The following is a 16185-nucleotide window of genomic DNA, read 5'->3' as shown; positions in this document are numbered from 1 at the left end:
AGTTCTGTGTTTTGCACATTATACTAATTGTGGGACTAAATATTTGGGCTTTCTTTTGAGGGCTCTGCACACCCCCGTGTACGTTAGAAGGGTCGCATGGTTTTGGCACCATTTTGACCATATTATCTCGCCCTCCTGAGCCCCTGCAAGCACCCATTGTCCCCAAGCTCAGCGGGGCTGCCAAGGCCCCCTCTGCCCCGGAGCGCCTGGGCAGCCCTACCCCCACCTGGCCCAAACAGCTGCCCCATGACCCCTCGCTCCCCTCCTGCTGTCAGACCTGAACTTCTCTCACAATCTTCATGCATACCATACAGTCTTAGTGTATATACTTCATGGCACTTGCTTTCCTGGTACTCACGTATGACACACAAGCCTGTGTGCTTTGCAGACCCATCTAATCTGTCAGTCTGCCTTTCTGCCTGGATGTCTTCTACATGCATATTTACTTATTTATTTATTACTTTTGGACTTGAGGACCTAATCGTAATTGTGGGTGTGGTTAACCATACAGGTGATATGATATTCAAATATTTCTGTATATTAGGGATTTTTCAATGACTTATTTCATGGGTTACTTCATTACACCAGTAGGTGGTGATAAGACAAGTGACTGAATCATTTATTCAAATGATTAATTCAAAAACATTGATTCATTAAGGAATGAAACAAGCAAGTCTTTGAAAAATTATTTCTGAGATGACCAAACACCTGAGACGATATGATGCCAACTCCCCAGAAGGTCTCAGATAATGCTAATACAGGAACAACATATAAAATTAAAACATTTTGCTTAATCACAACGTTTAATCTCAATGCATAATCATTGCAGTTAATAGTGTCCACCATCTGTTTGATTACATGTAATTTGTTACTTTCTGCATGATTCTTACTGTACATTTCACTAATAACCTACTCCTAAATGTAATGTAGGAACTTATTGATTGATATCGTGAAAAGCACTATACAAATAAACTTGAATTTAATTGTCAAACACCCATTGAGGAACAAAAACATGATGTTATCAAACTGTTCCCTCAACTGATTTGTTCTAACACACTTATTAATTAAATACATAATTACTAATCATTGTTTGATTTGATTTGGCACTCTTTTGTTTGGCGGAACACAAATTGACAGTAAGTAGCTTTAGTGACGCATCAGATACATCAGCTCAAACACCAACATCCTGTATACTGCATGCTCATCTTGGTAACACATTCCAAGCGGAGCTTCAGAACAGGTGTGTCATATTTCCAAGCTCTTCGCTGAGCAACAGGTGACATCACACCTCGTGGTATTGGCGACAGACAGCAGCAGGAGTTTGTATTCCATCAGCACGGGTGAATGGAAACTCAAGCTAATTGACTTTGGTCCCACCAGCTTAGAACGACACACGCTCTCCATGTGGGGTTTCTCAGCTCAAGCATCTGCCCTGTGGGAAACACAGTTGACTCGTCTAACTCTCATATTAAGTTTTAATCACAGCCCCATTCAGTTTGTTTGCGTAAAAAACCAAAACAGTATTGCATTCATACTTTACTGCAATCTTTAAATATAAGACTATTTTTTGTGGTAATGTATAAAATCTTTGAAATCATCTGGACAAAATTTACTTATAGTACATTTATGCATTTAAAATGCATAGTATATCTCTTATTTTGGTCATTCAAAAATGTTGATGACTCAGTAATCCTGCACTACACAGATTTTTGTCCAATCAGATGCTCCCTGGAGTAATAAGTATGCCCCGCCCCCACAACCAATTGTTTGGGCTGTAATGTAACCAAAAATTTCCTTAGACTTCCTATTGCAACAGCAAATATGTCAACATAGGACAGAAAACTGCTTTGGTCTGCTTTATGTCTAGGTGTTACATGGCATCATATTATGCTAGACATGGATTTCTGGTATTCCTAGAAGTTGTCTTCTGAGCCAGGGATCATGTGGGCCCAACCATCCTGGAGTTTGAAAGTGTTTGCAGTGGTGAACTCAAGCGGAACACCCTCAATACCTAAACGGTGCAGAGCACCCACTGTTAAGTAACGGCCAATGGTTCTTCAGAGTCATTAACTTAACACTGCGATGGAGCCAAGAGGCCATTATAAATAGACACAGCAGTGGAGGTAAATTATGCCAAAACTCAGGCAGCAGAAGCCAAAGCCAGTCCTCTATCCAGGTGTCACTTTGTCCAACTCAATTTTGCACTGTAATAGAGGCGAGTGGGTCAGCCACTCTTTCTCTCTCTCTTTCTCTCTCTCTCTAGTTCTTTTTCTCTGCCTTACCCTTCAGTACCTCACAGAAGAGTTTCTCCCAGCCAGGCCATTTACTTGTGACGCTCTTTACTTCACACCAAGGAACACTTAATTCCAGCTAACACCAATCACATGGACACTGCACTTCCCTTCATGGCTGCTGCTTTATCAACTGTCCTCCTGCCCTTCTCCTGTTCCCGAAATAGTGTTCTTTCTTCAGTGGAAGTGTTCTTACCACCTGAGAAATATGGTGCATTTGGAGTGAACTGTAAGATGTGTTAATTTACAGGTAAAAAAAAACCTTAAAATAGAGCTTGAAATGATTCAAATATTGTCTGGAAAATATTCTCTTTATAGCATGCTAACAGCGTAATGTTATTGATCCAAAATGTGACCGGAAAAAAAAAGACATGAGGCACAGAACATGGTCACTGATTGGGCTTTTCTGTGAAGGGAATACTTGAAATGAAAAGTGGGCAAATTATCGTCATTAAATCTTTCAGACACAAATAATGTGGGATTTTAAGAGCAATCACAGAGCAGCTCTGGTGGTGTTGCTTAATCTTTCCCACTGCCTCATCCAGACCCTTGAGCTCCCTGGGTCAGAGTCCACCTAACCTCTCGCATTCCTCAGCCTTTCCTCCCTACCCCCTGTCACCCTGTCTTTCATCTCCCTCCACCCGCCCCCTTAAATTTAGCTTTTTAAGTTAGTTTACAGCCTTTAGTTTTGCCATGAAACCTTCCTGAAGCAAACTTGCTTTTCACATCTCATAACTTCTTTGGGATTTCCATCCATAATCAATGACCACCCTTCCTTTTTATTGATAAACCAAGAGATGTAAGGAGTCATTAAAGATGGAGACAGCAAGAGGGGGAGGGAAACAGCTGGGCCCAGAAAAAGCCAGAAGGATTGTCAGTATTTATTTACAGAGCAGCAGCAATTCAGCTGCACTGTCTGAGATTTAAGAACAGGAATAGTCATTTCTCTCGCTCACCTTGAACTACTCCTCTCATCCGCTCAATCGCTCCCATTTTTTTCCCCAGCAAATGCTGATTGATCGAGCTTTATGAACATGAGACTGGGGCTCCTCATAGATTTTTAAATTAGTGGCAGCTTTGCCCCAAAGATGTGTTATCGATTTATGAAATAGAAGCGGAGCTTAAAACACTCCCACTTTCCCCAGTTTTCTAGAGCCAGATAATTCAAAAAAAGTGTGTAGTGTAAGTCTGTTTATGAGAGCAAAGCAAAAGTGAAGGAAAAATTGCTCACTTTATGCCTTTATCTATTTAAACACCCAGGTGTGAGTCTGTTTTTTTTAAACCGGAGATTTCAATGATTTGCTAATATTAATTCCAGCCACTCTAGTTGTTTTGTCATTTCCTGTATCTGTCCGCCAACCATTTGTGTCACCGTATTATGTTTATCTCACCCTGTAGTACTGAATTAGATTCTCCTATTGATCCACTGAGACTGAGTGTATTTTCTAAATGAATCATTGTCTTTTTTCAGCTTGATTGTCCAGTTTCTACAGTGATCGTGTGATTCACAAAAACCCGTAATTGCCAAAATAATGATTTTTTTTTTCAATAAGCCAAAGCTGCTGTGTTTTAGTTAGTCAGGACACTTTAACATGCATCCTGTAAATGAAATCGTACACTCATGCTAACATCTCGCTTTTTCTGTTCCCAGGATCAGATATGGCCATCTTTTGTTTGCTGTGTGGGAAGCGCTTCCAGACGCAGACGGCTCTGCAGCAGCACATGGAGGTCCACGCAGGCGTGCGCAGCTACATCTGCAGCGAGTGCAACCGCACATTTCCCAGCCACACCGCACTCAAGCGCCATCTCCGTTCGCATACAGGTCTCGCATCAGTTCAGTTTGTGTGTCTTAACGTTGCACATTTATGCATAACCAACAGCCTCAGGAGCCACGTTTTTGGAATGAATCAGTAATACATACTAATTTGGTGCTTTGATGTTTTACGCACATCCGTCAAGCCGAGTGATTATTTTAAACATGCTGAGATGTGATTCACCCTGGTGAGTGTTTAAATCAGGATCCTGGTACAGTCATTGTGTTGGCTTTTTTCTCCCACCTGTCATCCCATCACCTTCTGGATGGAGGTGGATGGAATGAAGATAGCAGGCTGAAGTGACATGTCATTTAGCGAAAGGCCAAAGCGCTGTGATGGCTTGTGACAGCGTAGATATCGCCCTCCCCAGTCGGGCTAGTCCTGCTATATGGCAGATCCATCCCCATGTGGCCAGACGCGTGGCTGAGCAGATGCGGCGTCTCGGGGAACAGTCTCCATTACTGTCTCCTAATATGAGACACTGGAAATGAATCCCATTTTCTTCAAAAAGCCTTTTTCCCCGTTCATCTATGACCCTAAATAACAGCCTGAGGTGTCAGAGTTGCTTTACTCAGCAGCGGCAGGGATGAATATTTGAAGCGAAAGTGGGTGATGAGCAAATCCTGCATGTTTATAGGCTGCCCTGCCTTTATTAGGCGGCTGACGGTCCAAGGTGGCTGAACGCTTACTGTACTCGCATGTCCTCGCCGGATTGTACATTGGAGCCTGCACATATAAATGTCAGCGGTCTGTTTCACCGCAGACACGGTGGAGGGAAAGAGAGAGGCTGTGATGCAGCGTCGCGCTAGTTTGAACCCAATTCTCTGTAGGCGTGTATTAAATTACAATGAGCGCTAGCAAGCACCCGTTTAATGTGATGTGGGGGCTTTTGTCAAGGAGCTGAAAGGGAAAAAATGCTATTGGCACTTGCAAAAACCACCAAAAATAAGTCTCTAAATTTTTTCTTGAAGAGGACAAAAAAAGAAGACTCACTGCTCGTGTTTAATTCTCCTTTGATCTATTTAATCTCATTCACAGTGTATTTTATTTTAATGCTGGAAACTGAGTCGCTGATGTGATAAGCACTCGGATGTTCCTCCAGAGTTTCTTTATTTTATGTACCCCTACAACCCTGTCAATAGGGCTCAAGTACCTTTTTATCAACACCACATCAGAAATATCTTCCTTGAATTTATTGACTATGTTAATATATTTGAAGTCGCCATTGTTACATTAATTTACTTTAAAACAATCACTAATGTGTTTGACTCACCAGGTGGTTTAAATATATCTAAAAAAAAAAACTTGTTTTGCCCTTCAATCATTGACTTTCTCAAAGACTTAAGTCTCAAAGATTTTAACATACATTTAGTGATTGATGTTTAACATACATTTCAGTCATTTGCGCACTTTGTATAGTGGAATTTAAGTATAACTGAATCTATAATGGTTATAAATGATTAATCATGAACAAAATATACATTCATAAACGTTTATTATACAAATGTTTATCCATCAGGACTTTTTTGCTGGCCAGTGGTAGCAAAAAATAAATAACACATGTAAAGTTAAGTTCATAAAATGGGGGTCAATTGGTTTTTTGTTTTTGTTTTATTAATTTTGCCTTTCAGCATTTTATTGATTTTAAAACGTTGAATTCTATATCTTTACGATTTCTTTATGAATTACACTTCAAAACTGTGGAATCTGTAATTCTTTCCTCTTTTTTGCATTAAAGGATGCATCAAACTGACCAAAAGTAACAGCAGACACATTTATAAAATGTGCATTACAAATAAATGCTCTTCCATTGAACTTCACATATACCAAAGATGTAAATTATAATAAGATAATTAATTAGTGTTTTTAAATAACAAATCAACATATAATGACTTGAGACTTCTTGAGACTTCTTTTTTAGAAACATAATACCTTACAGAACCCAAACATCTGCAAAGAACTGTTAGTAATTTAATTTGTATAGCTTGCACGTTTTGTTTTCTTTCTTTAGTGCATTAAATACATGAAACGATTATTTAATAATTATCTAGTATCAGTTGTATAGGTTAAATCAAATAAATTCATTTGTATAGGTAAGGGAACTCAAAGTATTTTCTGCAGTATGTACTCTTAAATCGCTGCGATGCAAAAACACTGAAGCAATAGCTTAACATACTGTATCCTTTTGCTACATGTGTGTGGTGCCCACTCAAAAATAAGTTAAATGAGTGATTATGGGCCCACACAGTCATTACTCAGTAATTCATGCCCAAGCTTAAATTTGATTTCAGTCATACCTCCACCTAAATGCTGATGCAGAACCAATTTTGACAGGATTTCAGCAAATGATTACATGCATTTGCACTGATTTTAGAGAGGAATTTCTGTTCTTGAATATACTTGCTCGTGTACTTTTACAGGCGTGCGCAGTGTGAGAGAACGCTGGCATCCATTAGGGCTGATAATCACGGCAGCCCCCTCGCTCCCCCCTCCGTTCTGCACGCTGCCGGCCATGCCTCGTTAATATTCCGTTGTTGTTCTGTGCTTGTGTTTTATTCGGAGCCCATTTTCCATCTGCGGCGGGTGTTTTGTGTTCGCAGCTGTGTTTGATAGTGCAGCCCAGTCGAGACCCTGGCAGTGATGGATCCTTGATTTACGCTGCTTAGCGCATTATGAACTCGGCCCCTGCCTTAACGTAAGCCTCGGCCCTGCCAGGCGACAGGCGGTGCCTGCAGACCCCGGCCAGGTACGCCACCGCAGCGGTCCCCTGAGGCACGGGGACGCAGGTGGCAGCCCCCAAGCTTCCCAAATGTCTTTTCCGCCCTCTTTGTGCCTTGAAGCCACCAGACTAACAGACAGACACAGAAAGGAACCGAGGAACACGCAGTCTGTGACAGCATCTTGATCTATCACCTTGTATCTTTACTGCCTCAAAGCTTAATGTATTCCAAACAAAGCAAAGCCGCCAAACAGAATTTGATAAGCAAATTGCCTTCTGTTTATAGCAGCGACACGCTGCATTTACATAACAGGTAGCCTAAAAAAATACCAGGCGAGAATTTGTGCCTTGTGGTATCAAGAGAGAGCTGTCACAAATTATTTTGTCAAATAAAGATTAAAGATGCTTTTACTGAGGGTAGAAGCAAGCCTGCGGATTGAACTGGTGGCCAGTTTTCTGGAGGCTAACGCAGATGTCTTCGATTGAAGCACCAGCTTAGGCGCAATTAAAGTCAGGTGAATCTGGCACAATTGCTATTCTCGTCGCGTGCCCGAGAGCAGTCAGGGAGCGTGATGGATTGTGATCTCTTCTGCGGAGGAGGCATTTCGAAGCGCCAAATTTCTTACAGCGACTGATAACTTCATGCACACAAATAAATACTGTCACTTTTATTGATTTCTGAAATGTATGGGGTTTTTTTCTGTTTTGTGTCATCTCCTGCTTTTTTTCTCTCTCCTATTACTGGTGAAGCGAAGATGGTGGAGCCCGAGCAGCCGTGTAAATGTGAGGCGTTTAGCTGCCTCTCGCCACAAAACGTGCCTGAGGAAATTGACATTTTCTGGTAACAGGAGGCGGCGAGAGTCTGAGCATGACAGTACATAACGAGAAATGCAATTTATTCCCAGGCACGGTGCCGCTCGGACAGCCAGATAATGAAACGCGTAGGTCATAGACGATGACTTAAACCCTCCGCACAGAAGTGAAATGCATTAAATATGGGGAACATTACACGCCTGGCGGAGTCGTGCATCTGTACGGAGAGAGAGTGAGATATGGTTAGCTGATAGTGAGACACAGAAACGCAATTAGAGCAGAGAGCAGAAAAAGAAACACCCCCGCATATCATAATATCACTGATTAGTGACCTCTGAATATCCATTACAGTGCAAGAAGACAGGAAGATATAGATGACAATTGAGCTATAACAGACAACTGATCATATTGTACTGAGAGCTTATAATCACTTGATTTCAAATAAATATTATATGCCAGCTGTTTTATGCTTTTGTGAGAGAACAAAATACAAAATGATTTAATGTTGTTTCTGTGCAAATTATTCATTTGAAGATTGCTTTCCGATGTATATCAGTGTAAAACAGTGTATAAAGTCAGAGTAAAAACTGTTTTATGGCTCTATCAACTATGTTTATCAACTATAAACATAGTTATGTTTGTTTGAGTCTCACAACACTGCAACAATGTCATTCTATGTCACTAAAGTTATAGAAATTACACCTTTAAAGGGATAGTTCCCCCCAAAATTAAATTGTCATTAATTACTTTACTTAATTACTACCCTCGTGTCATTCCAAACCCATGAGTCCTTAGTTCATCTTCGGAACACAATACATTTTTCATTAAATCTGAGAACTTTCTGACCATGCATAGACAGCAAGGGAACCACCACGTTCAAGGCCTAGAAAGATAGTAAGAAAATTGTTTAAATAGTCCATGTGACATCAGTGCTTCAACCGTAATTTTTTGAATCTACAAGAATACTTCTGTGTGCAAAGAAATGATAAAACAGATGCTTTAGAATTTTCATTTTGGGGTGAACTGTCCCTTTAAGTGTAATTTAATCACGTAACGCACGTGTTTGATTAACATTAACCTGCATATACTACATATACTGACCAGACCTCTGACCAGCAGGTGACCATCCGTTTGAGTGCGAGTTCTGCGGCAGCTGCTTCCGAGACGAGAGCACGCTTAAGGGACACAAGCGCATCCACACCGGAGAGAAACCCTATGAATGTAACGGCTGCGGCAAGAAGTTCAGCCTCAAACACCAGCTAGAGACCCACTACCGTGTCCATACAGGTACTGTGCATTCCTTCTTCCTGTTTATCAAGCCAATGCGACTGGAAAAGCTTTCTTAGGGTATTATAGTCTTCCTTGGTTTATTGTACTACTTTTCCAGTACCAGTGAGGATTTTGATTCAGTAACATGCCCTACTTAAATCACATTAAGCGCTACGGTCACATGTAGGAGCTTTCTGTTATCCTTGTCAGTGGGCGAGCGTCATATCAGATCTTTAGATCACAGCTGAGGCCGATGCCAGAGCAGGCCTTGCCTCTGTTTGGCTTCAGACCTGTGTAAAGAGCCCCTTTCTTCTTGTTAAGGTGATATCCGATTGATTCTTACGTCTTGGCGCCCTGTAAAGCTCACACCAAAAGCCAGGCCATTTCCAGTGCTGTCAGCTCACTCTTTGACAAGGGGATTAGCGCGGTACTGTAGAGACCAGGTCTCTCGGACGTACACGACGGACAGCACATCTTCCCCTCCTCTGCCACTCCAAAAGCGATGCCGTTAAGCCAAACTATCAAGAAAGCCTGTCGAATAATTGGCTTCTTTGGGTGGGGTGGGGATGGAGTAAAGCCTCGGCAGCGAGTACAGAGTGCCCGAGATAACAAGAAAAACGACAAGCTCACAGTCAAAGGCCACTGCATACAAAAAGGGAGCCGCTTGATGAAGCTTCGACATTGGCAGCCCTGCTCCTGTCGATGGGCAATCAATAACTCGGCTCCATTTGCAATTCATTATTGCCTGGTTATCTGAGGCTGCCCTGTTTACAGTGCAGTTAAAGTACACTGACCACATGTGCATGTATCACTGGAGTGTCGACAGTTTAATGACCGGCTCATTAGAGGCTTTGCATATGCAAACGTAGATGGACATGACATTGCTCGAACCGGCGAGGTCAAGGTTCCTCAATTCCTCCATTAAACAAACAGAAGACCTGAACAAACAACGCAGAGACTTTGCATTCCCGGGATGCCTTTACCCAACACGAGCGTTCTTCAATCCACAACTTATCAATGCTTTCCCTAGTGACATTTTTAAAGGTCAACGTTTAGATGACTTATTTTCACCGTCGGAACAAATGTGCAGTGCTTTGCGTCACTGTCTCTTTAAGAGGTTTCTGTCAACATTCTGAACTAAGAGGCAGATTTAACCATGTAGCTAGTTTGTCAAATGCAACATTCACTTCTGTTCCAAATGACTGCAAAGTTTTTGTACACTTGTCTGTAATGAGATTGTAATATATGTGTTTGTCTCTGTGTGTGTGTGTGTGTGTGTGTGTGTGTGTGTGTGTGTGTGTGTGTGTGTGTGTATGTGTGTGTGTGTATATAATATATATATATGTGTGTGTGTATAATATATATATATGTATATGTGTATATATATGTATATGTATATGTGTATGCATCCCTAAAAATTTGGAGAGTAGTTAAAAAATTAAAATGCAGTCAAATCATTAGTTATTAAATATCATTTTACTTTAAAATAAAATAAAAAGTAATAAAAATTGCATTTTCAGCAGCCATTGTCACATGATTCTTTATAAATCATTGCTAACTGTTGCTCAAGAAACATTTCTTATTATTATTATTTTCAGTGTTGTTAACAGCTTCATATTTTTGTGGAAACTGATATATTTCAGCATTCAGTATTTATAAAATAAAATAAAAATTACGATGTAAATGTCTTTACTGTTGCTTTTGATCAATTTTATTCATCATTTAATTTGTTTGATTTATGTATATAAGTTCATATATGTTCATATACACATATACACACACACACACACACACACACATATATATATATATATATATATATATATATATATATATATATATATTAAACAACTGTATAATAATGGTAACCAGTTACACAACCTTAGTTTTATGACCTAGTTTTATGACTTTTAATTCACATTAAAATCTTGATTTAAAAAAAATCTATGGATTATGCATGTTCCATATAGCATTACTAGGAGAGTCATTCACTTAATCATATTCCTACTTTCCATACAGATGAGTATTCCTGTCTGTTCACGAATATCAGCAGCACTGTTCAGAGTACAAAATCTCTTGACATGTCGTGCAAAATCTTGACATTTTCTGTTCTCCATGCAGGTGAGAAGCCGTTTGAGTGCAAGCTCTGCCACCAGCGCTCCAGGGACTACTCAGCCATGATCAAACACCTGCGTACCCACAACGGAGCCTCACCGTACCAGTGCACCATCTGCCTGGAATACTGCCCCAGCCTCTCCGCCATGCAGAAGCACATGAAGGGCCACAAGCCTGAAGACATCCCCCCGGACTGGAGGATAGAGAAGACTTACCTGTACCTCTGCTACGTCTGAAGGGGGAAGACGGCGGGAAGGGAGGGGAGCGGGAGGGCGAGGGGTTAAAACGCCTGGAAACATGGTCAGGAAATGGACGGATTTGTCGGAGGGGCTGGGCAAGGCAAGGCGGACAGGAACTAAAAAGGCAGAAATCTTACCCTGTCAGTATAGCAAAACATTGTTAAAAAAGCATCATATTACAGCCGTGTATCCATTCGCAGCACTGATCATATGGGAAGTCCACTCTCTACATGTCAGCTTACGTCCCAAACATTAAATATGTCTTATCAGTCAAACGACACACACTTCAACAACAATTCCTCCTCTTCATAAGGATGCCCTCTTCTGGTACAAAAACAGTAGTGTGAACCAGACACAGTGTTTATCTCTCAGAGATGTGTGTGCAGGAAGCACTTAGACCCAGTAACGTGCCAGTCAGGTACTCCACAGCAAATATGAACCGTCATGTTCATCAGGGTCATTACTGCAAACTGGAACGTAAGCTTCCTGCAAAACATGCTCACGATGCCCGGCTGACAGTCAGCATGTAGATCCCTCCCATATGATTCATGTTCATTAAGGGCTTATTGGTTTAACCAGCATACAAATCAGCTAAGCTCTGAGTACTCTGCTCATCAATGTCATTTCACTTTCTTTTCTCTCTCGGCATAGCGTGCATTACCAGCTGACTTCACGACGACAGTTTTTGTTTGATGTTGATTTCTCAAGTGCAACATTTCGAGTTTATTTTAAGCGGAATAACACGCACACACTGTACATGCTCACGTTATCTCCTCCTTCCCTCATCAAGTCTGAAATCGCTTAACCGTTCGAAACGAGTAACTTGGCAATACATACAGAACATCCATTATACACTAGAAATCTAATCAACTGTTTATGCTGTTGTTATAGAGACCAAAATGATGACTAAAGCTGCTTTTGTCAGTGGCTTGCAGACGGAGCGGCACTGTGACGTACAGGGCTCGTCCGCACATATCCGTGTGTTCGTAGGTGGTCACGAGGCTTGGCCTGTCCAGCCGGGAACGCTGGGATGAATGAACAGAGCAGATCAACTCTTTTGGTTTGGTTCCTATCGCTTTGTTTGTGTTTCCTATTATACCTTGATTTACTTCAGCACATCGTACTTGAATTACCTCGGTTTTTTTTGTTTTTTTGTCATGACCTCATGTGCTTGTGTTTTAATTTTTCCTTTGTTTCTTTGTATATTTGACAGTTTGCTTTGCGAAAGGGAGCGACGTGTGCTTTTATGTGCTTAAGAAATTAAGTGCCGTGGTGAAGAGAGATTATTTGTCTTTCGTTCGAAGTTTGTGTCGTTTTTCTTTGCATTAATCTTACCAAACTTGGTATTATGTTTTTGTTTTGTCTGTTTTGTTTTACTAACCCTGCTTGTTGAAGAGCTTGTGGGTTTGGTCGTTTTTTTTTTTTGTAAGCTACCTCTAAGTTTGTTTCTTTTTGTTGCGATTAGTTTGCAAAAGCACATTGTTGTGTTTTGCGTTATTGCAACTTCATCTCACGCTTTCAAGTGTTGTACGTCGGAAATGACGAATATGAAAGGGTAAGATTTGCTTATAGGAAAAGTGGATTGAAAAAAATAATCAGAACCCCCACCCCTGTAAATGTTACCTTAAGAGCAGAAAAGAGATTTCTGAAGCCTTAAGTTCGGGGTCGGAGTTGATCTGGGAGGTGCGTATGGAACAAGTGAAGTGTAGTACTTTAAAGTCTGAAAAAAAAGAAAAGAAAAAAAAACTTGACAATATGTGAATAGAATTGTAGTTTTGTAATGTGAAAAAAGAAGGTTCACAGAGCGTGAGCCGCCAAGAACAGGTCATATGCAGCAGTGCATTGTGCGTTGGACAATTGGGACTGCAAGTGGTAATCAAAGATGAAAGGAAGAAAAAAAAAAAAAACACACGAAAAATCCTGTCAGTTGACATGTTTCTTTGTATGAGTGTAGTCCTGAGCAAGAGCCAACAGAGGCCATTTGATATATAAAATTGTGATATTTTTGTATTAAGTGTCAGTCCCTCTTTTCCATTTGTTGAGGTTGCAGCGGGGCAAAACTTTGTAGTTCTTTTTTTATATCATTGTTCTCTCGTTTGAATCGTTTGCCTTGCTCCTCTTCGGTAATGTTGGACAGTGCGTGATCCTATAGTGGTAAATGTTGCTTTCTGGATGTCAATACATTGCAGGTGAAGGACTAAATCAGCCACATTCTCCTTTGTGAAAATAACAACAAACAAACAAAAAAAGATGTGATGCCAATGATCAATTCCATTGCACACGATATCTCAAACAAAACAATCAATGTTGCCAACGTTTTGTTTTTTACTTGAAGTGACTAAAAAAGAAGGGATGGGAAGACGCGTCAAAGGAAACGTAATTGTCGTGTGTCTTGCCGTTGTTTTCTGGAAAACACTGTGAGTTTGGGCATACTTGCCCCCTGTGAGAATTTAAAAACTAGTAGCTCCATGAAAAAAAAAAGGCTGAAATATATATTTTGTTCTGTAAATGGATAATGTCGACTGATGTTAAATGAGTAAAACAGAGTTTTGCAATATGTGGCAACAATACGAGATATTAGGTCACATGTTAGTGTACCTTTTTGATTTTGTACTTTGCTTTGAGTGTTTTCACACAGTGTGCATGTTTGAGAACGAATGTGAGTGTGTGTGTGTGTGTGTGTGTGTGTGTGTGTGTGTGTGTGTGTGTGTGCGCGCGTGTGAGAGCACGTTAGTGTCGAATGCACTAATCTGAAAGTCATATTCTATGCCACTTTTCTCTCACCATGATTAAAAAAATATTGGCATCGATATAGTTCTTCCCTCAATGTTCTTCTGATGTTTCTGTAATATCTTTGTGCCTAAATGAAATTGTTCAACAAATTGTCCACATATATCTGCTTAGTTTCTGTATTTTCAAGAAAAATATTGGTGTCTTCAGGGCTCCAGGGATGCCATGATGATCTCGGATTGATTCACTTTTTTGTTATGTGATGATCATTTGGTCTATTTTCAGTGGTTCCACTGGCGACCGATCAGTATTGTAGTGTTTTATACACAGTTCGAGAAAGACAAGCCAAACATTCCTTGGATTGGAATAAGAGCGTTTTTCACAATGAATATCCTGCTTTGAGGGGGGGAAAATTAATGTTTGAGAATCAAACTTGCTTTCATTTCCTCATTCTTTTTTTGCCTCAGCAACAGGTTTGCTGATTAAACTTTTCAACCAGGTCCCTTTAACATTCGACATTTGTACTGCCCCTACTAGACATGTTTATTTGTTGTTTAAAGTACTTATGTTATCATTGCATCCCTGGGGTTGGCTCACTGTGTTCCAGTGTGGTGTTCTAGAAAGAGTAGCCATTTCATGCTGTGTTGCCATGCATGTGCCATTGAGGTCAAAACTAAACAGTTTGAGTAACAAAGCACCAAGACGTTGTCTTTTTTTATATTAGCACTGAGGACCAATTGCCCTGTCGGACCAAGCATAACAAAGCTTTTTATGTAACAAAGCAGTTTCTCTCTTCCCCCTCTCTACTGTATCCCCCTCTCCTTCTCTGGCTTGTCTGTATTTTTTTCCTCCCTTGTGACAGCATAAGTGCCAGTCCTGTTGCTCTTTAAGAATATAGTGTTTTGTTTCTGGGGATTTTATTTTTGTTTGTTCTATTATTATTATTATTTGAATTGTTATAGTTGCGTCTACCTCAGCACCTAATCTTAGCCTAATCTTAGAAGGTGCCCAATTTTTCTTGCTCTTTTTTTTTTTTTTGTCAATTGTACAAATTTGAATTTGCATTAGAGCTTTGCAACGGTCCTTTGTCTTTTCCAGTAACATGCTATTTTTTGTAGCACTACTTTCTGAATGTTGTGCTACAGATATTGGCATCAGTTTCCTAATGTAGTCTTTCTTTCGGTGTAGGATCAGACACATCTCTTTGTAACATTTCAGTGTTCTCTGATGGAGTGTGAAAAAAAATAAAGAATTTAAAGAGATCGAATGCTGCAGGTTTTCTTCTCAGTGTTGTCACTAAGTACATTTTGTGCCTTTAATAGTGAAAGATATTTTTTACACCCTACTAACAGTAATTGTTTTTGTAGTGTTGTTTTTTTTTTTTATTTATGAGTCTCAAAATAACAATGTTCAATTGTATTCCTTAAATCTGCAGTTAGAAAAAAATAATAAAAATGGACTTAAGTTTGTCTGGCTTTTTCATGTGTTCGACTCATGTAGTGTACCCTCATAGTTCCAAACCTATATTATGGACTTTCCTGTGTGAATCGCAAAAGGAGATGTTATGCAGAATGTTCAAGCTGCTCTTTTCCATGAAATCAAAAGTTAATGGTGACCATTACTGTAAAAACAAGATTACATAAAAAATATAAAATGAGTTAATATTTCTCAAAGTAGAAATAGAAGGTTTCATGATGCTATTTTTGAAATTTGCAATCTCCTGGTCACCATCCACTTCTGCACTAAAAAAAGAAAGCATGTACATTGGTATAGGTCTGTAAGATGAGGGAGTAAATTATATAAAAATGCATTTTTATTTTATTTATCTTAGACTGTAAATATATCAGTTTAACATCAAAAAAAATATTTGCTGTTCTTCATGATGCTGTTGTTTATTATAGGCAGCCTAGACTCTGTAAAACAAGGCTTTGACCGTTACATTAAACATTACCGATTAGTCTGATTCAAACTTAGCTTTATTAAAAATAAATAAATAACATAAAAGTTAAATGCATTGTGAAAATAAACAAGACTGAACTTGATGCAAATACATTATCCAATAAATCCGTAAGACAGTAAAGTGGAGTCACACAGGTAGTGAAGAGAACAGGTTTTGTGCCTTCACTGCCAGCTCTCATTACTATTCAGAGGGAAATAGACTGAAACAAAAGCAGTCTCTGCTTCTCTTTTATTCT

The 16185-nt window shown here is 39.8% G+C and overlaps 1 protein-coding gene across 4 annotated transcripts in view; it reads left to right on the top strand.

The window, feature by feature from the left end:
• LOC132117225 (zinc finger and BTB domain-containing protein 16-A) overlaps positions 1–15257 on the top strand; it is a 118357-nt gene extending 103100 nt beyond the window's left edge. For 3 of the 4 annotated variants that reach the window (XM_059526358.1, XM_059526361.1, XM_059526360.1), the window contains 3 exons: positions 3943–4113; positions 8754–8924; positions 11028–15257. In XM_059526358.1, the coding sequence (XP_059382341.1) occupies positions 3943–4113; positions 8754–8924; positions 11028–11257 (572 nt within the window). In that variant the 3' untranslated portion in view covers positions 11258–15257. The remainder of the gene's footprint in view (positions 1–3942; positions 4114–8753; positions 8925–11027) is intronic. The other variant, XM_059526362.1, reaches the window with a different exon arrangement.
• The last annotated feature ends 928 nt before the right edge of the window (positions 15258–16185 follow it).

The sequence above is a fragment of the Carassius carassius genome, chromosome 36, assembly GCF_963082965.1.
Source record: "Carassius carassius chromosome 36, fCarCar2.1, whole genome shotgun sequence".
In the NCBI taxonomy this organism is placed as follows: Eukaryota; Metazoa; Chordata; class Actinopteri; order Cypriniformes; family Cyprinidae; genus Carassius; species Carassius carassius.
This window is presented reverse-complemented; position numbering and strand designations above follow the sequence as displayed.